The sequence below is a fragment of the Sarcophilus harrisii genome, chromosome 3 (assembly GCF_902635505.1).
Source record: "Sarcophilus harrisii chromosome 3, mSarHar1.11, whole genome shotgun sequence".
Lineage (NCBI taxonomy): Eukaryota > Metazoa > Chordata > Mammalia > Dasyuromorphia > Dasyuridae > Sarcophilus > Sarcophilus harrisii.
Genome location: NC_045428.1, coordinates 475814905 through 475837837, shown reverse-complemented (window position 1 = coordinate 475837837; position 22933 = coordinate 475814905). Strand labels below are relative to the sequence as shown.

Below are 22933 nucleotides of genomic sequence, written 5' to 3'. Positions count from 1 at the left end.
TGTATCCTGCAACTTTGCTAAAGTTTGGGATTGATTCTAATAAAGTTTTAATTGATTCTCTATAGTTCTCTAAGTATACCATCATATCACCTGCAAAGAGTGATATTTGGTTTCCTCATCACCTACTTTAATTCCTTAATTTTTTTTCTTCTCTTAGCTAGCATTTCTAATACAATATTGAATGGTAATGGTGATAATGAGCAACCTCATTTCAGCCCTGATCTTATTGGGAATGGCTCTAGTTTATCCCCATTACATATGATGTTTGCTGATGGTGTTAAAGAGACACTACTGACTATTTTAAGGATAAGTCCATTTATTCCTATACTCTCAAGTGTTTTTTAATAGGAATGGATTTTGGATTTTATCAAATGCTTTTTCTGCATCTATTGAGATGATCATATGGTTTTTGTTAATTTGGTTATTGATATAGTCAATTATGCTAATAATTTTCCTAATATTAAACCAGCACTGCATTTATGGTATAAAACCTACTTGGTCATGGTGTATTATCCTGAGGATGATTTTCTGTAATCTCTTTGATAATATTTTATTTAAGATTTTTGCATCAATATTCATTAGGGAAGTTGATCTATAATTTTCTTTCTCTGTTTTTGTCCTACCTGGTTTAGGTATCAGTACCATGTTTGTGTCATAAAAGAAATTTGGTAGGAGTCCTTCATACCTTATTTTTTTAAATAGTTTATATGGTATTGGAGTTAATTATTCTTTAAATGTTTGGTAGAATTCACATGTAAATCCAGCTGGTCTTGGGGTTTTTTCTTAGGGAATTGATCAATAGCTGGTTCTATTTACTTTTTCTAAAATGAGAGTATTTAAGTAATTTATTTCCTCTTCTGTTAATCTGGTTAATCTACATTTTGTTAGATATTCCTCCATTTCACTTAGGTTGTCAAGTTTATTGGCATAAAGTTGGGCAAAATAAGTCCTAATTATTGCTCTAATTTCCTCTTCATTGGTGGAAAGTTCTCCCTTTTCATTTTTGAGACTAACAATTTGATTTTTCTCTTAACTTTTTCTAAAAAAATTGTGACTATTTTCTATATCTATTTTGTTTTTTTCATAAAACGATCTCTTAGTTTTATTTATTAATTCAATAGTTTATTTTACTTTTAATTTTATTTATCTCTCCCTTTATTTTTAGAATTTCAAGTTTGGTGTTTGGGTTTTTTTAATTTGTTCTTTTTCTAGCTTTTTTAGTTGCAAGCCCAATTCATTGATCTTCTCTTTCTCTATTTTATGCAAGTAAGCATCTAGAGATATAAAATTTCCCTATTACCCTAGCTGCATCCCACAAGTTTTGATATGTTGTCTCATTATTGCCATTCTCTTGGATGAAATTATTGTATCTATGCTTTGTTGTTTCACCCATTCATTCTTTATTATTTAGTTTCCAATTATTTTTTGGTCTATTTTCCCCTGGTCTTTTATTGAATGTAATTTTTATTGCATCATGATCTGAAGAAATGCATTTACTATTTTTGACTTACTGCATTTGATTTTGAGGTCTCTATGTCCTAATATATAGTCAGTTTTGTATAGGTTCCATGAACTGCTGAGAAGAAAGTGTACTTCTTTCTGTCTGCATTCAATTTTCTCAAAGATCTACCATACCAAGCTTTTCTATTAATTTCTTTCTTATTTATTTTGTGGTTTGATTTATCCAGTTCTTAGAGAGCAAGGTTGAGATCTCCCACTATTATAGTTTTGCTGTGTTTAATTTATTCTTGATGTCTTGTTGAGTCATTCACTTCCATTTGTTGAATTCTAATTTTAGTGAATTATCTTCTTCAGTTAGCTTTTTAAATTTCTTTTTGTATTTATCCAATTTCAAGAGAACCTTTTGAGTTAGAGATCAACTTATATCCTCCTTTGAGGCTTCATCTGGAGGCATTTTTGAGGTCTGTACTTCCCTGTCTCCATAATAACTATCTAAGATCCCGCCCCCCCCCCCCCTTATTTTTGCTCATTTTTAAAGGTTCATGTCTGCTTCTAGGGCAAAGAGGAGATTGTCCTGAGCTTCCTTTACATGGTAACAGGGCCTGGTGCTTACAGGTTTCCTTGTTGTTCTGGGTGGTCATGGTCAAGTCCCATTTGTTATGCTGGGATTCAGGGACTTACTACTTGTTTTCTGTAGTTGTTTTGGAGGTCTCCCAGCTAGTCTGCTGATCCACTGGCTTCTGAACCAGGACAGAGTGGCCAACATTGCTGCATTTTGGTTAAGAGACTCCTACTATGGGCCTCCCAGTGCTGGGCCTGCTTTGGGTCACATGCCCCCACACACCCAATTCAGACAGACATTTCTGCTGGAAATGTATTGCACTCCAAATATTTGTGGGTTCTGTCACTCCAAAATACATTCAGAGGCTTGATCAGATGCTGATTCTGAGGAATACCAGGAAAAGTCCTGTCTACTCTGTCATTTTGACTTTACCCCCTGGTAGTAATCTCCTATTACTCCATCTTTGTTTTCATTTTCTATTCAATTCTCTATAAACTCAGTTAGTCAATGAATCCACTATGCCTCCATATCCATCTCTTTAGATAGCAGCCCTCTTTCTTCTTCATCAGAATAATTTTGTATCTTCAATATTTCCTTCTTGAGAGATCCAATGTATATTAAACCTATTTCTTTTGTAGAATTTTACATTATAGGATTCTCCCCTTCATTGATCTGAATCTCTTGAAATCTTTTCTTTAAAAACATATTGTAAATGCCAGACTACTCCCAATTGTCCTCTCCTCTCTCTTGAAATCTAAAAAGGAGTAATGATTTTCATTTAAGTTTTGCATCATGTCTGCCTTAGCAACTAATTATCTATTGAGGATGAGTATCAGGGCCAGGATAACAGTTCACCTGATTGGTTCTTTCATCTTTTGAGGAAAGAAATTTTAACTAAGCTAAATCTAAAATTGATCAACTACTTTGATTTTGAGTAGAGAGATACCTGATAATAGATACCTGTAGAGTTGACTAACACACCTTGTAGCAAATACCTGATACCTGATTTTATCACATGACCATGTCTTATTAGTGTTCATTTTCCTGAATATACTTCATCTTTTTTTTTTTTTTTTTTTTTTTTTTTTTTTAGTTTATGTCTAACTGTACTATGGTATATAGAACAAAAATTCCTATAATACATAGCATTATATGATAGTATATAATTGCTTCTATTTCTATTCATCCTCACCAAAATATTCATTACTGTACTTTTATCATCATATTCCTATAATTGTATATGTATTTAATCAACATCTTAATAAGCTACCTCTCTTCTCTTATCTCAGTAGATAGTTTCCACTCTAATGTGTGACATAGCCATTGTTAAGAAACTAACGATGTATTTTTACTTGGGTGATTTGGATATAGGCACAGAAATAATATCAATACCTGATTAAATGTTTAAGGAGTAGCCTATGCAAGAACTGGCTTTTGGGACCCCAGCTTCTTTTTAATTCCCCTTTACCTCTCACTACTTGTTAGTATATCTAGTGATGAGCCAGTAGAGAGGTTATGTAGTGCATCTCAATTTAATATTAAGCCATGCTTTTGGACCTACATTCAGAGATTAAAGCTAAGATTTCTGGGAGTAGAGTCAAGATGGTAAAGAGGCACTGAGTTAGGGTCTCTCAACATTCTCCTACAAAAAATTTTTAAAATAACAAATTCTGGAGTTGAAGAGCCAACAGAATATTAAAGTGAGATGTTCCTCCAGCCTAACACAACATAGGGAGGAAAAGAAAATGATTTATGACATGGGGGAGGAGACTTACCTGGAACTCACATGGATGAAACACTGGAACAGGTGGTGGGGACAGAAGCAACAGAAGCTAAAGGAAAACTCAAGCCAGAGATGTTAAGGGGACCTGACAACCTATTAGAAAGAGATTACAAGATACCTTTTGGACAGAGGTCTAAATAGTTACCAGTTGCATTGCTTGTGTCCACTTCTGGATCCTAGTTCAAGGACTGAGAGAAGCACTTTTGGTTAAGGGGAAGCAGAACTCTTGAGGGGCAGTATCAATGCAATCCTAAGGAATCAAAAACCCAAGGAACAGGATGCACCAAAAGAGAAATGACCGCACCTTTTCCTAGATTATACCACCTTGGAAGTACTCTTCCAAAAATCTTCAAAACAGCAAAGTGAAAAATACCAATGCTTGAAACAGAGTTCCTCCCCTTCATACCAGAAACAGAGTCAACTTTAATATAAACTTCCAAATTAAGAAATAGTGTGGGAAAGTGAGTAAATGACAACAACAAAAAAAAAGAACAAAAAACCACAAAAGGCTACTATAGTGACAAGGAAGATCAAAACACAAACTCAGAAGATGAAGTCAAAACAGATTCAAGCAAAGCCTTAAAGATAAATGGGATTTAGATGAATGCCCAACCAGAATTCTTGAAAGAGTTAATTGATTTTCAGAATCAAATGGGAATGGTAAAGGAAAAAATAGTCAAAGAATAAAAACAAAGAAAAAAATTATGAAAAGACATCTTATAACCTACTAAAAGAGGTACAAAATGTACTGATGAAAATTACATCTTAAAAACAGAATTAACCAAATGAAAAAGATATTAAAAAAAAAAAAAAACTTCATGACTGGAAATACATCCTTAAATTGGCTAAATGAAAAGGAGATAAAAAAGTTACTGAAGAAAATTATTGCTTAAAAATTACAATTGAAGAAGTAGAAACTAATGACTCCATGAGACATCAAGAAACATTAAAACAGAATCAAAATAATGCAATAGAAGAAAATTTTTTCGAGTAGAAGAAAATATGAAATTAGAAAAACAACAGACCTGGAAAATAGATCAATTAAAGATAATTCAAGTATTTGATCACCTGAAAGACATGATTAAAGAAAAAAATCAGACTGCATATTTCAAGAAATTATTAGGGAAAACCAATATTCAAAGCCAGAGGGTAAAATAAAATTGAAAGAAATTACCCGTGACTAATTGAAAGAGATTTTGGAATATAATCTCCAAGAAACATTAAAGCCAAATTTCAGAGGTCCCAGGTTAAAGAGAAAAGTACATCAAGTATTCAGAAAGCAATCATTCAAATATCATGAAATCACAGTCAGGATCAGTCAGATAATATTTATTGTAGCTACATTAAAGGAGCAGAGAAGTTGAAATATGATATTCCAGAAGGCAAAAGAGTGGGATTACAACCAAGAATATCCTAACCAGCATAACTGAGTATAATTTCAAGGAAAAAATATAAATATGTATTAAAAGAGGGAATTTTCAAGCATTCCTGATGAAAACACCAGAACTGAATAGAAAAAAAATTGACTTTCAAGAAAAACATAAAAAGCTAAATGTGAAAGAAAAATCATAAAGAACTCAATAAGTTTAAACGATTTACTTATCTATATGGGAAGACAATACTTATATCTTCCAAGAACTTTATCATTATTAGGGCAGCTAGAAGAATTCTACATGGAGGAAGGTGTGAGAGTTAACTATTTTGGGATGACATAAAAATGAATAGGTGAGAAAGAGGGATATTGTGGGAGAAGAGGAAAAGATTGGGGAAAATTATCTCAAATAAAAGAGATTCTTATAGTAAGTGGGAAAACTGGGGAAAGTGGAACTTTAAATATGGCAACTTTAAAAACTCATTCACATTTAAATTAGTCCAAAAAAAGAAGATGTTTTCACTACCATTGATGATGAAATTAATTATTAGGAGTTATCTTGTCCAATTATATGCCAACAAAACTACAGTCTAAGTAAAATGGATGAAATTTTGGAAAATTATAAATTTGCAAAAATATAAATTGCCTAGATTAACAGAAGAGATAATAGAAAACTTAAATAATCCTAACTTAAAAAAATAAAGTTAATAAGCCAATAATACCAGCTCTATAAGTAACTTTAAGTAAGTTAATCCCAATATGCTTTTAATCATTTGGAAGAAAAGATAAAGGAATCCTATTAAATTCTTTTTATGACACAAATATTTTTTACAACAAAAAATAGGATTGATGCCTAAACTGGGGAGAGCAAAAACAGAGAAAGAAAACTATAGACTAATTTCTTTCTTTCCTTTTTAAAAATTTTTTTTCTTGTTTTATTATTTTACTTTATATTTTTCTTAATATATATTATTTTTGCAAATACATGTAAAGGTAGTTTTCAACATTTATTTTTGTAAGACTTTATGTTCCAAATTTTTCTCTCTCTCCCCCTTACTCCCTTCCTGAGATAGTAAGCAATCTGATATAAATTAAATATATTCAATTCTTTAAAACATATTTCCATATTTGTCAATCTGGGCAAGCAAAATCAGATCAAAAGGGAAAAATCCTCAAGAAAGAAAAAACCGAGCAAGCAAAACAACAAGAAAAAAGTTGAAAATGTTTCCATTCTTATTCAGTCTCCATAAATCTCTCTTTCTGGGTGCAAATGGCATTTTCCATCACAAGTCTATTGGAATCTCTTTGAACCACCTCATTGTTGACAAGATCCAAGTCCATCACAGTTGATCATCATCTAATCTTGTTGTTACTATGCAAAATGTTCTCTTGGTTTTGCTTACTTCACTAAGCATCAGTTCATGTAAGTTTTCCCAGGATTTTCTGAAATTAGTCTGCTCATCGATTCTTATAGAACAATAATTACTATTCCACAACATCCATATACAATAATTTATCCAGCCATTCCCCAATTGATGGGTATCCATTCAATTTCCAGTTCCTTGCCACTACAAAAAAACTGTGTAGGCCAATTTTTTTTTTAATGATTACTGATGCAAAAGTAGTAATCTAAATAAAATACTAGCAACAAAATACTAAATAAAATACTAATAATGTTCCACAAAGATAATATACTATGACAAGGTAGGATTTAGGCCAGGAATGCAGGGCTAAATGAATATTAGGAAAACTATTAGTATAATTGACTATATCAATAGCACTAATAACAGAAATCATATGATTTTATCAATAGCCCCACAAAAGCTTTGATTAAAATGTCCATTCCTATTAAAAATAGTAAAAGGTACAGAAGTCAATGAAACCTGTCTTAAAATGATAAATATTATTTATCTAAAACCAAGAATAAGCACTATCTGTAAAGGGGATAAACCTGAAGCCTTCTCAATAAAATCAGGGGTGAGATACAAATGTCCATTATCACCATTATTATTAAATATTGTAGTAGAAATGCTAGCTATAGCAATGAGACAAGAAAAAAACTAAAGGAATAAAAATAGGCAATGAGGAAAAAAAAGTATCACTCTTTGCTGATGATATATTAATATGGTGAGGAAACTCTAGAGAATCAACTGTAAAAAAAGATAAAACAATGGTCAAATTTAGCGGTTGTAGAATATAAAATTTTTATTCTTGGACAGGAGTTCAGTCATTCAGCTATATTTAACTCTTTATGATCTTATGGATCATTCTATTCATAGGGTTGCCTTGGCAAAGATATTGGAGTAATTTGACATTTCATTCTCCAAGGCTTTATGCCTATAAAATCACACAAATCATCAGCATTTCTATATACTACCAACAAAACTCAGCAGGAAAAGAAAGAAAGAAAAATTCCATTTAAAATAACTGCAGTCAAAATAAAATATTTGGGAGTCTATCTACCAATACAAACCCAGGAATCATATAAATTTAGTCACAGACCACTTTTCACACAAAGAAAGAGAGGTCTAAACAATGATAAAAATATTAATTCTTCACAGGTAGGCTGAGCCAACATACAAAAATGATGATTCTATCTGTTAATTTACCTTTTGAATGCCATGCCAAACTACTAAAGAATTATTTCATAGAATATAATTAATCTGAAAGAACAAAATGTCAAGTATCAAGGGAATCAATCTGGGGAAATGATAAGGAGGGTGGTCTAGCAGTTGAAGATTTCAAAGTATATTACAAAGTGATAATCCTCAAAACAATCTGGTACTGGCTAAAAAATAGGATGCTAGGTTAGTGAATGGATTAGGTACATAATAAAAATAAATAAATGACCATAGTAATTTAGTGTTTGATGAACTCAAAGATCAAAATCTTTACAGTAAGAGCTCACTATTTACCAAAAATTGCTGGGAAATTTTGAAAATAGTTTGACCACAACCAAGCATAAACCAAAATCTCATACAAAATATCAAGATAAGGTCAAAATGGCTAAATTATTGAGACTTAAGGTTAGTATCATAAGTAAATTAGAGGAGCATGGAGAAAGGTACTTTCCAGAGCTATGGAAAAGAGAAGAGTTTATGATAAAAACAAGAGATGGAGGAGATTTTGGTAACATAATTTTGATTACATGAAATTAAAAGGGTTTTGCACAAACAAAATTAAGGTAGCAAAAATTATGAGGACAACAATAAACTTGGGGAATTCTTTTGCAATAAATTTCTTTGATAAAGATTTCATTTTTCAAATATATATGGAACTGAGACAAATGTATAAAAATATAAGTGACTCTTAAATGATGAAAGGATATGAACAGACGATTTTCAGAAGAAATGAAAGTTAATGACAATCACATGAAAAGTACTTTAAATTATTACTAGTTAGAGAAATGTAAATTGAAAAAACTCTGAGATGACACTTCATATTGATTAGATTGGTGACCTGATAAAAATGTAAATGACAAATGCTGGAGAGGATATGAACAAACTGAATTATGGTAGAGTTATGGACTAATCCAACCAAGAGATCAAAGAAAAACGGCTCTTTTTAGTGGTAGCAAAGAAATTGCAATTGAGGGAATATCTGTCAATACAGGAATGGCTGAGCAAGCTGTGGCATATGATTATGCCGTAATACTTCGATGCTGTAAGAAATGACAAAGAGAATGGTTTCACAAAAACTTGGGAAGACTTATATGAACTCATATAGAGTAAAGTAATCAGAAGTGGGAGAAAATTGTACCCAATTATAGATATATTATAAGGATGACAAAATGTGAAAAACTGCTACTCTTATCAAGACACTGATCCAGGATGATAATGAATGTCCAATGTTGAAGAATGCTATCAACTTCCAGAGATAGTGGATGTACTAACTGATGAACTCTGAATAAATATTATAACTTGCTTTTTTTAAATGCTGGTTTATTATTTTGGTTTTGGTTTTGATTTTCAATGTGGCTAATGTGGAAATGTGTTTGGCTTGCCTTCTCAAGGAGAGGGGAAAGGCAGAAAGGAGAGAATTTGGAATTCAAAAATTTTCTAAAAGACTTAAATTTTATTTAGGTAATCAGGAAATATTTGACAAAATAAAAATAATTTTGAAAAGATTAGAGTTAAATAGAGAGACATTCTTTGAAGTTTTTCTCTCAGGAAATGATTCCTGATTTTCCCAAGTGTGAATTGAGAGCTGCTACCTGACATCTTTCTGTTTATAACTGAGCTAAACCATACAATTTAATTTGGTGATGTGATCCATGGAACATTGCTTTCTAATATTTCTGAGCATTTATTTTCTTTGTAACTGGGTGCATAATTATAGTTTCCCCAGTTCTGAAACTTCTTTTGTGTCAGTTTTAAGGAGGTATTGGAGAATACAAGTAGTAGTCACATTGGAGGCAGTGGGAAAAAGTAAATAGATAAGGCTGGGACTCAGAATTAGGAAGATAAGGATTTCAATCCTGCCCAAGATGTTCATTAATTGTGTGATGATCAGCATGATACTTAATCTCTAAGTTTCAGTTTTCTTATCTTTAAAATGGGAGTAAATATCACACACACACCCCTTTATGGGATTGTTGTGTAGCCCAAATAAGATAAGGTATGTAAAGCACTTTGTAAACTTTAAAGCTATCCAGGGTATCCTACAAGTCTTAGTTCTGTTTTAAGCTTTATTACACTAATAGCTTTGGATCATACTATGTAAAAAACAATTGTTATTAAGTAGGAAATTCTCTGGTTGGTGGAAGTCAAACCCTAATTGAAGCAAGTAATTGTGGAGGAGTGTAGAAAGTAAGATTCCCCCATAGCATTCCAGAACCTCCCAGAGAATGTTGCTCTGATAAAGATTGAACAAGACATTGAACATCGTGGCTTAGAAATGTCTTTTGGATAATATCAATAGTTTTAAAGTAAAATGTCATGATTTCTTTAGGTGATTCTCTTATTATGAAAATCTTTTTTTTTCTTCACAAAGAATTGCTAGTTTGTTTGCATATTCATCTGGTTAGAGGAATGAAAGACTATAATATTGTCTTGGAAAAATTTAAGTAAACCAATACAGTCATCAACCATGAATATGAAATACTAGCATTACTTTACTAAACTTAATATATCCTTCCTTTTTCTCTATGACAAAATTCTAAGCACTTTGAAGTTATAGACCGCCTCTCCTACTTCTTACTTCACTTTAGTGCCTACCACAGTGCAGGAAATGCACAAAAATTTCTTCAATGAAAGAACAAACAACTAAGAATAATGAGCAAAATTAAATTTCATTTTAAATCAATAATATTGAATTCCTTCCCAAGAAGGAAGATAAATATTTGTGAAGAAAGCACTTATTCCATACCAGTTAAAATCCTAGATAAAAATCTTGTCATCCTGATAACATAAAGTGGAACTTAATATATGACCAATAAGAAGTCAATAGTCAAACTTCAATTCCTTAAATTTCTCCATATTCACCTGTCACTTTGGCACAATATTTGATGAGCACCCTATGCTGTGTGTCTCTCTATAGGATATAATACTTCATAGGATATGAAGAATGAAAAACAGTCATTGTTCACAAAGAACTTGCAGCTAGTTTTGGGAGAAAAGACATGTATACAAATGACTTTAAAAGAAAGCAGGATGAGCAAGAATGGTAAAAAGCAAATAATAATATCTATTTAAGAGTATCCCTTTTTGTAAAAAAGAAAACTCAGGCAGAGAGAAGGTAACAAATGTCAGGGACAGAATTTGAACCCATATCTTCTTGACTTCCTATTTATTGTTTTTATTCACTGTGTTTCACTTTCTCACAAAATCGTAGTATGGATTGGAAAAAAGAGAAATTATTTCCAGCTGAGGGTATCATGATAAGATAAATTTTGAAAGGAATGGATAGGTAGAAATAAAAAAGGGAGGACACTTCAGACAAGGAAATTAGTATCAAAAAAAGCTCCTGCAGAAAAAAATATGAATGAACATATCAAGTATTTAGTCAATTAAGTGCAAAGCGTTGGGATTAAAAATAGACAAATAAGCCAGTCTCTGCTCTTCAGAAGCTCACATTCTAATTATGGGGATAACACTTACAAGTTAGTTTCAAATCAGATGGAAAGGTTCCTTGGTCCTTAGGATGCATTGGCAAAGCAGATTAATTTCATTTTTTACTGATATGATTACATCCTTTTCTGATGTTAAACTATTCAACAATGCCAAGGATTTTGGTGACAGGAACTTTCTCTTTTTTTTAAATATAGTATTTAGTTTTTTATTTCATAGTTTAGTTATGACATTGGCAAAAATAGAGCATATTTATTGGAAGGTAAACAGGATGCTGGATATTGTAGGGTTCATAAGATATTCTGTATGAAGATCAATTGAAGGATCTAGCCTGGAGAAAAGGACACAGAGTAAAGCATGGTGGTATATGCTTATAAATCCTGTTACTGAGGTAATAGAGACTGATGGATCATTTACCTTGGAAGTTCTGAGGTGCAGTGGATATAAAGTATTATTACATTCCAAATGTTTGTGTGTTGTGTTGCTCCAAAATCTATTCAGAGGCTTGATCTAGCTTTGATTTGAGGGAAGCTGGGAAAAGCTCAGGCAATGTCCTCTCTACTTTCTGCCATCTTGGCTCTGCTGCTTGTCCTATGTTACTCGTGAATAAAAACCTGTATCACATTACATGGGAAGTGGGATCTCAATCTTTATATATATATTTTTTATTTACAAGCTATATGCATGGTATTTTCAGCATTGACAATTGCAAAATCTTTTGTTCCAATTTTTCCCCTCCTTCTCCCCACTGCCTCCCCCAGATGGGTGGGATCTCAATCTTATGGGAAGCTTAAATCCCAACAAATGCTTATTGTCTGTTTGAGAATGTCTTGAGACAGTAAATTCACCACCTCATGAAGCAACTCATTCCAGTGGGTTGACTAATCATACTTGTTAGGCTCATTTTTTGAGGTACCTTGTATATAAAAACACACACACACAGAAAAGATGGAAAGAGGAACAGTATTTTTAGTGCATAGATAGGCACTATACTAAATGCTTTATATGATATTTATCTATTTGGTCATTATAACAACCATGAAAGGTTGTTGACTCCATTTTTAGTTGAGGAAACTAAGGTAGACAGAATTTAAGTGATGATGGTCACACAGCTTTCAAAGTTCTGAGGATGGATTTGAACTCAGGTTTTCCTGACTCCAAATATAATGTCCTATCTACTGTACCACATAGCTTCCTACAGAGATAGAAAGAAAACCAAAGTGAATCAATTTTGAAATTATATATATTTTTAAAACTTCCATCTTAATCTGCCATACAATATGATATTTAAGTTTCTACAGGGCTAAAGAGAATATTTGAAAACTATTTTCCCCCTTCAGGTTCTGAAAGCAACCTGACTAATTAACTTCTTTATTCCATCATATTCATTGCCTTTTTCTAATTGAGTGTATCATATTGCACTATTTTTAAAAAACTTTGTTTTTTTTTTCTGGGAGAAAGACTTAAATCCCTTCAGAAAATCAGATATTTCCTACCCTGTTTATAGATTTAACTCTGTTTTACAGAAACTGAATTCTAAAACTTATTGTCCTAAAATGTGTCTCCATGAAGAATTTGAAGGGGGCAAGGTGTCTAACTGATACCTATCACTATACATTATGTAGATATCATTCAGGATATAAAATCAAAGGAAATTGAATCTTTTAGAAATACATATTAAAACAACAGGATATTATCTACTTAACAAAGCATCAAGGTGAAGGGATTACCCATAAATGTATTCAGACTAATTATTAGGATGAAGAAAGGGGCAGCTTCTCTCTACTAAATATTGAAATGTAGCTTTTAAAATAGAAAACTACTTAATAACCTAATTGAGGGACTCTTTGGATAAGATATCATTCATTTCCAATAGTACAGGGTTCTTTTAATAAGTCATGCAGAATAAGAAAAAGAATACATTTTTTTCTCTCAATCACAAGTTCAAAGATAATTTACCTTAGCCCTTTCTGTTTTACTCAGCAGACTTTTCTGTTATAATATTCATATATCATTAAGACTCACAAAATCACACACATAAAAGCCCAAATCTGAAGCTTCCAGATTTCAAGACTTAAATGTAATGAGCATATCAAATTTGAGTCATCTAGAATGAGCAGAATAAGAACAGATGTGATATTTACAATGAAAGTACTAGTTTTTTTTATGTGCATGTTGATCTCTCAGTGATTATGTCTTTGAATTTTCTGCCCCCAGGTGGCTACAATGTTTTTATGCAGCCAATGAATAATTTTTTTTTTTTTTCTTGGCTTTGAACATTTATCAGGTTTGTTCTTTTTCTACTATATATGCAGAAGTAGTCATTTCAAATCTAAGACAATATGAGCCATCTAAAATTGACCATTATAGACTAATTTAAATATTCTTATGTTCAGTTCTGCACAGGACTTTTTTTGGCATTACATTTTTTGGTCTTATTTCATTTTAAAACTAAATACAAATTAAGAAAAGAAAAAAATTACCATGTACATAGTAGAACATAAGATTTAAAGTACAAAGCAATAAATTTCCATTTCAAAAAATCTATAAAATAAATACTACACAATATGTGGAGAACTGTTCATCTTTGCTTCCTTGCTGCTCTTCTTTTGTCCTCTGCTATGTAGTTTTACTTTTTTTTCTTTCCTCCCCCCATTTCCCAAGAAGGATACACACACACACACACACAAACATATTTATATATGTATATATATCTTTGTATATATACATAAATACAATGTGCACATATATATATGTGTTCATGCATATACCCACATATATGCACACATGCATATACACAAACATATAGACATACATATGCAGAAGATATCTATAATCATATACATATATTCATATATGCATCTATGTAAGACTATACTATACTTTTCTGTTGTCTGTCTCTCTGAAGGTAGGTAACACCTTTATTTCATAAGCCAGTCTTTTCAAATTTTTCTAGCCCAATAATAGTCCAACCTAATACTGTTCAGTTATTTTAAATAGTTTAAAAATATTAATATGCCTGACACAGTATAGTTTACCTATTTTCTCTTTTGATTAAATCTATTTTAGCTTTAACTTTGTCTGAGATCATGAATGCTATCCCTTCCTTTTTCACACAAATTCTACTCTTTTTTAGTTTGTATTTTACTTCCTATCCCCCCCGACTCCTCTGTTTACCCATTACCTTCCCTTCCTATTGCTTAACCTACCCCCAATCTCCAAGAATCCTTTTATCCTCTTCCTGCACCCTTTTTCTTTGCTATTTTGTTTCTGTATGAATTTAGAAGACTTTCATACCCTTCTGGAGACATTTCTATTGTTCCCTCTTTAACCTGATGAGAGTAGGATACTAGAACTACCAGCTCTCTTTCCCCCTTAATTACTGTGTCAATTTTTCCTCTTGCACCTCATTTATATAAGATACACTTTTTACCTTTTCCCACACAGTTTGCTTTTTAGAATATCATACTAAGCTTTACCTCATGTGATGACCGTGTATTTTAAAATCATCCGGAGTCAGGAATTCAGGTTAAGGGGAAATCTTCAATCTTTATTCTCAGTAGAGGGGAAGAAGGATCAGAGGTGAAGGGGGATTGGAGGTGAAAGGGGGGATCGCAATTGCAATGTGTACAGCTGAGTCAAGAAGCCAGCCAGACCAGAAGCTAGCCAGCCTTCTCTTCTGCTCCTCTTTTCGTCCCTCTACCTCCACCCACCAAAATCGTCATTTCCTATACAACACATCAGGACTTGCACAAAGAGTGGGCGGGGACCATTCTTTCTCCAAGCATATATATTAACAGAGTATGGTCCAATTACTATTTAGCCTCACGTGCTTGGGACCTCAGTGCATCAACTCGAGCTTCAGCCCATTACAACCTCAATCTTTCTTTTGAACTACCTAATTACTAATGACATTAGACATATGGTTTGCTTTTCCAGATATAAAATAAACAGTTTGCCTTAATAGTCTTTGATGTTTTGCCTTATATTTCTCTTAGACCTTGTATGTCAGATTTTCTATTAAGTTCATGTCTTTTTGATAACAGAATCCTGAAAGTCTTGAAATTTGAGTATCCTTTTGTTTTTCATTTAGGATTATTTATTCATTTTGCTTGATATGATATTTTTGGTTGCAATCCCTGTTCTTTTGCTTTTCAATATATGAGGAGTTCCAAGACCTGTACTTTTTTTTAATGTAGTTGCTGCTAGGTCTTGTGTGATTTTAATTGTGGCTCTGCCATATTTGCATTTTTTCTTGTTGCTTTTAATAGTTTTTCTATGACTTGTGGGTTTTGGAATTTGGCTATGATTGGATAAGATGTTTATAAAGGGAAGGCTGAGAGTCCTAAAAATTATGACATATGAGATTCAGTTAAACTAACTAAGGCAAGCCTGGAGAAAAGGTGACTTTAATGAAACATTGTTACCTTTAAGCATTAGACTATAAAGGTATATGGATTAAGTTCTTAAATCTATGGTTAGTGAATTTTGTCCTTGTTTTTTTACATTTTGAAAACTGTTTCAGTGTAATTGCTTTCTTTTGCAATCCTTTTGACTTTATACATTAAAAAGACATTTTGAGAAAGGTCTGTAAGTTTCAGCAGATTGTTCAAGGTGTCAATGACCTCTTGAAATGTTAAGAATTCCTTGTATAAATAGCTGCAGAGGGCTAAAGTAGAATGAATGGATAAAATACCAGAATACCAGAATTAGAAGATACCTCAGAGGCCATCTAATCTACCTTGCAGTTAAACAACTATCTCTTCATTAATACATCCAGCCTTTTCTTGAAAACCTCTAGTGAGAAAAAACCTACTATCTTTCATAGTGACCCACTTCTCTTAAGCTTAACTCTGCTCTTCAGCAACTTGACCTATTCCTAAAAGGTGACATAAATAATACAAATATCCAAATTTTATAAATTAATAATTTGAAGCTTAGAGAGATTATTTAATTTGCTAATATACATACAGCAAGGATAAGAGTTGTAATTTTAAACCTTTGTCTAATTTTATGCTGCTCATGGTGGTTATTATATGAAGGTGCCATGGCTCTTTCCAAAGTCTAAGATTGTTGTTTTTCAAGAGATGTCTATTATAGGCTTAAATTTTTATTTATTTGATTGAGATCTTATATATACTGAAGTTAAAGATAAGGAATTCAAACATGGAGACCTCAATGACCATTGAACTCAAACACTTAAGTATTAAAGTCCCCCAAAATTTAGTTATTTAAGATCACAAATTCATATGATTAGTGAAAGAGCCAGAAAAAGAATCCAAGTTCCTGATTCTCAGTCTAACCACTACACAATCTTTGCCAAGAAAACTACATCATAGTACTATCAATGTATGACCCTTAAACTTATTAAGAATAGGACATGACTGAAGAATTGAATAATAACTAAATATATAAGGAATAATTTTCTAATCACTAAAGTTACCCACAAATGGAGTGAAGTGCTTCAGAGGCAGTGAGATTGCCATGTTTGCTGGTCATCAAATAGGGGCTGGATCACCATTTGCTGTGGTTGTATTTTTTTAAATTAATATTTTATTTTTCCAAATACATGTAAGGATAGTTTTCAACACTTACCTTTGCAAAACTTTTGTTCCAAATTTCTCTCCTTCTCCCCATTCACCATCCCCAAGACAACAAGCAATCCAATATGGGTAAAACATATGCAATCCTTCTAAACATTTTCCCATATTCATCATGGTGAATCATATAAAGATCAAAAGGAAAAAAAAAACACAAGAAAGGAAAAGGAAACAAATCCGACCAAACGAACAATAACAAGAAGAATGTGAAAGTATTATGCTTTGATTCACATTCAGTTTCCATAATTTTCTAACTTGATGTGGATGGCACTTTTCCATCACAAGTCTATTGGAATTGTGTCAATTGAAAAGAGCTGTTGAAAAGAGCTAAATTCATCACAGTTGATCTTCATATAATCTTGTTGCCATGTGATCTGCTCACTTCATTCAGCATCAGTTCATGTAGGTCTTTCCAGGCCTTTCTGAAATCAACCTGGTCATTATTTCTTACAGAAAAATAATATTCCATTACATTCATATACTATAACTTATTCAGCCATTCCCTAATTGAGAGGTATCCATACAATTTCTACTTCTTTGCCACTACAAAAAGGGCTGCTACAAACATTTTTGCAAAAGTGGGTCATTTCCTCTTTTGTCATCTCTTTGGATAAGAAGACTCTGAAGAGGCACGGCTGTATCAAAGAGACACTGCATAGTTTTATAATCCTTTAGACATAGTTCCAAATTGATTTCCATTTGGATTCTTTTGCAACTCCACTAGCAATGCATTAGTGTCCTAGTTTTCCCACATCCCCTTCAAAATTCATCATTATTTTTTCCTGTCATCTTAGCCAATCTGAGAGGTGTGAATCTCAGAATTGTCTTTTCATTTCTCTAATCAATAATGATTTAGAGTGTTTTTTTCATACAATTAGAAATGTCTTTATTTTCTTTTATCTGAAAATTGTCTCTTTATATCCTTTGACCATTTATTAATTGGGGAGTGGCTTGTCTTATAAATTTCAGTCAATGGATGACTGAATCCATTGGAGGTAAAAAAAAATTTTCCTTAGCTTTCTGCTTTCCTCATAATCTTGGCTGCACTTCTTTTGTTTATGTATTACCTACAGTTATTTTAAATGGGATTTCCCTTTCTATCTCTTGTTGGTAACATATAGAAATGCCAATGAATTATGTGTTTTTATTTCATATTCTACAACTTTGCTAAAGTTATTTTTAGTAGTTTTCTAGCTGTTTTTATGGGATTTTTAAGTATACTATCATATCATCTGCAAAGAATAGTGATCTTGTTTCTTCATTAGCTACTCTATTTTAAAATTTTTTCTTTCTTCTCTAATTGCTGAAGTTAACATTTGCACTACAATACTGAATGATAGTGGTAATAATGGACAACCTTGTTTTAGCCCTGATCTTATTTAGAATGCTTCTAGCTTATACTCGTTGTATTTAATGCTTGCTGCTGGTTTTAGATGGATGTCACTTAGCATTTTAAGGAAAATCCATTATTCCTATGATCACTAATAATTTTTAATAGAAAAGGATGTTGCATTTTATCAAAAGATTTGTCTGCATCTATTGAGATATTTACATGATTTCTTTTAGTCTGGCTATTGTTATGGTCAACTGTGCTAATAGTTTTCCTGATTTTGAAGCAGCCCTGAATTCCTGGTATAAATCCCATTTGGCTATAGTGTATTTTCCTGGTGATAAGTTGATGTGATCTCTTTGTTAATATTTTCTTTAAGATTTTTTGCATCAATTTCATTAGGGAAATTGGTCTAGAATTTTCTTTTTCTGTTTTGGTCCTTCTTGGTTTAGGTATCAGCACCATATCTGTGTCACAAAAGGAATTTGGTAGGATTATTTCTTTGCCTATTATTCCAAATAATTTGTAAAATATTAGAGTTAATTGTTCTTTTTAATGTTTGATATAACTGACATAAATTCATCTGGCCCTGCAGAAGGAGCTCATTAACGACTTGTTAAATTTCTTTTTCTAAAATTGGACTATAGTAGTACTAGACCTAAAACTCTATTACAAACCAGCAGTCATCAAATCCATATGCTACTAGTTAAGAAATAGTGGGGTTAGTCAATTGAATGGATGTGATACACATGACACAATATTCAATGACTATAGTAATCTAGTATCTGATAATCCCCCATACTCCAGCTTCTGAGATAACACTTATTTGACAAAAACTGCTGGGAAAAAGTGTAAAATAATATGGCAGAAACTTGGCATGGACCTACATCCCACAGCCCACACTACAATAAGGTCAACATGGGTGGTGTTGATTTAGGTGTAAAGGGGGATACTATAAGAAAATTGGGAGAGCAAAGGATAGCTTACTTATTCAGATCTTTGGAGAAAAAAGGATTCTATGGCCAAAGAAGAGCTAATGAAATGCAAAATGGACAACTTTGATTACATTAAATTAAAAAGGTTTTGCACAAACAAAATCAATGCAGCCAACATTAGAAAGGAAGCAGAAAGCTGAGCAAAATTTTTTACAGCTAGTGTTTCTGATAAAGGCCATATGTCTAAAATATATATAAAAAAGTTAAATTTATAAGAATCCAAGTCACTCCCCAAATGATAAATGATCAAAAGATATGAATAATTTTCAGATAAATTAAAGCCATCTATAGTCATATGAAAAATGCTGTAAATCATTATTAATTAGAGAAATGCAAATAAGAACAATTCATTGCTAACCTCTCAGATTGGCTAACAGGACAGGAAAAGATAATGATAAATGTCTCTTTTAATTAGATCTATTTTTTGCTTTTTCTTGATCTGAGATCAGGATTGGTATCCCTGTCTTTTAAAACTTCAGCTGAAGCATAATAAATTCTGATCCAGCCTTTTAACTTTACTCTGTATGCATCTCTCTGCTTCATATGTGTTTCTTGTAAACAACATATTTTAGGATTCTGCCTTTTAATCCAGTCTGCTACATGTTTTTTTTTTTTTTTTTAGGGAAAAATTCATCCCATTCACATTCACAATTAAGATTACTAACTGTAATTCCTACTATCCTATTTTCCCCAAGTTATACTTTTCTCTCTCCTTTTAGCCTTTCCCTCTTTACTAGTATTTTGCTTTTAACTACTGGCTCCCTTAATCTGCCCTCGCTTTTTTAGCCACCTGTTTCTTATATCGTTTCCCCTTCCACTTCTGCCCTTACTCCTATTAACTTCCCCTTTTTCTTTTCCTTTTACCTATCTACTTCCCTATAGGATGACACAAATTCCTATAACAAATTATGTTTATTATTCTCTCTTTGGTTCAAACACAATAAGATTAAACTTCAAACAATGTTCATTCCCCTCCCTTCTTTTCCTCAATTGTAATAGGTCTTTTGTGCCTCTTTGTGTGATGTAATTTTAGCTTCATTTTAGCCCCCGTTTCCTCTTCTCTCAGGACAATCTGTTTTGCACTTCAATTTCTTCTTTATATTATATGTCACATGAAAACAAATTTATACCTACACATTCTAAGTATAACCCTTATAACTGCCTTGAAAAAAGATACAGTTTTCAAAAGTTACATGTCATATTCTTCCCATGTAGGGATGTAAACAGTTTAACTTTTAAAAAACAGGTATTTTTTCTTTCATTTATCTTTTTATGTTTTGCTTTAGCCTTTGAAAATCAACTTTTCTGTTCAGTTCAGGTATTTTCATCAGAAATAATTGAACCCCCCCATTACATTAAATATCTATTTTTTCACCTGAAATATACTTAATTTTGCTAGGTAGTTGATACTTGGTTGTAGTTCAAGTTCCTTTGCCTTCTGAAATATATTCCAGGCTCTCTTATCCTTTAATGTGGAATCTTCTAGGTTTTGGGTAATCCTTCTTATGGCTCATCGAATATTTGAATTATTTCTTTCTGGCTGCTTACAGTATGTTTTGCATCTGACAATACTGGAATTTAGCTACTATGTTACTTGGAATTTTCATTTTGGGGTTTCTTTCAGGAGGCAATTGGAGGATTCTTTCAATGACTATTTTATCCTTTGGTTCTAGGATATCAAGACAATCTTCCTTTAGATCTTGAAAGATGTAGTACAGATTCTTTTTTTTTTTTTTTTTTAATAATGACTTTCAGGTAGTCCACTAATTCTTAGATAGTCTCTCATCTGGATCTAATTTTCGGGTTATTTATTTTTTTCAATGAGTTAATTTACATTTTCTTCTCATTTTTAAAAATGTTGTCTCAATGAGTCATTCATTCACTTCCATTTAGAGCTGTTTTTGCTCTTTTGCTCATTTTTAAAAGTTAAAGCCTGCTCCTAGGGTACAAGGGAGATTGTTGTGAGCTTCCATTGCAGGTTGACAGGGGCTTCTCACTGACTGCACTGAGGCTGGTGGTGCTGAGGCTTTCCCAGTGTGCTGGATGAGCCTGGCCAAGATCCATCTGTTATGCTGGAGTTCAGGGGCTCACAATTTGCTTTTTGTAGTTGTGTTGGAAGTTTCACAGCTAGTCTTCTGATCCACTGGTCTTCTGAAACACAACAAAATAATCAATACTGCTGTAGTTTGTTTCAGAGTCTCCTGTTGATTCCCCATTTGGGCCCTCCCTGTGCCAGGTCTTCCTGGCACAATTGAGACAAACCTTTCCTGAAGTCCTTCTTAAGCTGGAAAATTATGATCTTGGTTCTGTCACTCCAAAATCTTTTCTGAGGCTTGATCTATTGTTGATTTTGGGGAAAGCTGGGGAGAACTCAGACAATGTCCTGTCTATACCAACTTGGCTCATCCCCCTCTCGAGGATACCTTAAGGGTGATTCTGGAACATTGGTCCTTGCAACTCAAACATGCTCTTAATTATGAGCATTGCTAAAAACTTACTGGTACTCCTTTGGGATTCCATTGCTTTTTCCTGATCTTTCATGATCCTTATCCATAGCTATTCAGTTTCTGTTGACCAGAGGTCCCACCTGGGACAAGGCCTGTTGACAAAGCCAGCAGCACAAGAGAGTCATTGAAGCTCTTTGAAGACTTTCTTGTGTATCACGACTCTCATGTGACTTGGTCAGCTTTTGTCCAGCATCCCTATTTGTTATGATTGAAATAATTTCTGAAATCTTGTTTAATGCTTGATATTTCTTTTATCTAGTGTATGGTGATTAGTCTAAAATTTCACTTTTTGCCTCTAAGGAAATCAGTGTAATCTTTATGAGTATGCCATAGGACATTATTTAGAATTCAAAGTTTAAGATAAAGCTCTTATATATAATTTTTCCAACTTTTTGATTACAGCTTGGTCACAGTAAGCAATCAAGCATAAGAAGCTCAGAAGATTTGCACCTAAATAGTTTTAATAATCCTCCCAGACAATATCAGGTAAACATGAGTGTTTGCTGGCCAGCAGCTCTGAAAGAATGAATGTGGTCATTGTTACTATTTATATTTTATTTCATAGTAACAGGGAAACATAGGAAGACAATTCTTTAGTTCCAAAGCAGGAGATATTTAAATGACAATCTTAATGCTTTGAATGACCGTCAGGTGCACTTCCTGCTTATTGTCACCATCATGAAAAGTATTTAGTCAGTTACTGCAGGCATGTTGTACTGGAATGAGCCTTATTTAACACTGTGAACACAATATTGGACTTGGAATCAAGAATAAATAGAATCAAACTCCACTTCGATGAGAAAGTAACTTAAAAGTTTTCAGGTCATAATTTCTTCATTAGTAAAATACCATGAATGCCTTATAAAGATGGTGAGTCTCAAATGAGAAACAGAAAAAACATTTTATAAGTCATAAAAGCACTATATGAATGACAACTCTTTTCATTATTGTGAGTAATCAGATCTAGACAGATGTAGGCCATGTTGGAAGAAACATTGAGTGTTTAAAACAAAACAAAACAAAATGAACCTTACCACTCAACTTCCTAAAAATAAAATAAACACGTATTACCTATTTATTGAATCCATAGTCTATTTCCAAACAAATAAATATAACATTTACTAGGAGGGCTATGAATTTAATGAAATGGTTTTAAATTCATTATTAACTTTTAAATAAATTGGTCTAGGTAAACCAGAATCTTTTTGAAAAATAAAATCAGTTTTTGAGGTTGTAAATTCCATGCTAAATCCTC

General features: G+C 32.5%; 1 protein-coding gene across 2 annotated transcripts in view; it reads left to right on the top strand.

Annotated features, from left to right (window-relative positions):
* The window catches only part of TRPC6 (transient receptor potential cation channel subfamily C member 6), a 165671-nt gene that overhangs the window by 140666 nt on the left and 2072 nt on the right, over positions 1 to 22933 (top strand). For both annotated transcript variants that reach the window (XM_031961050.1, XM_031961051.1), the window contains exon 10: positions 22081 to 22164. In XM_031961050.1, coding sequence (XP_031816910.1) covers positions 22081 to 22164 — 84 coding nt within the window. The remainder of the gene's footprint in view (positions 1 to 22080; positions 22165 to 22933) is intronic.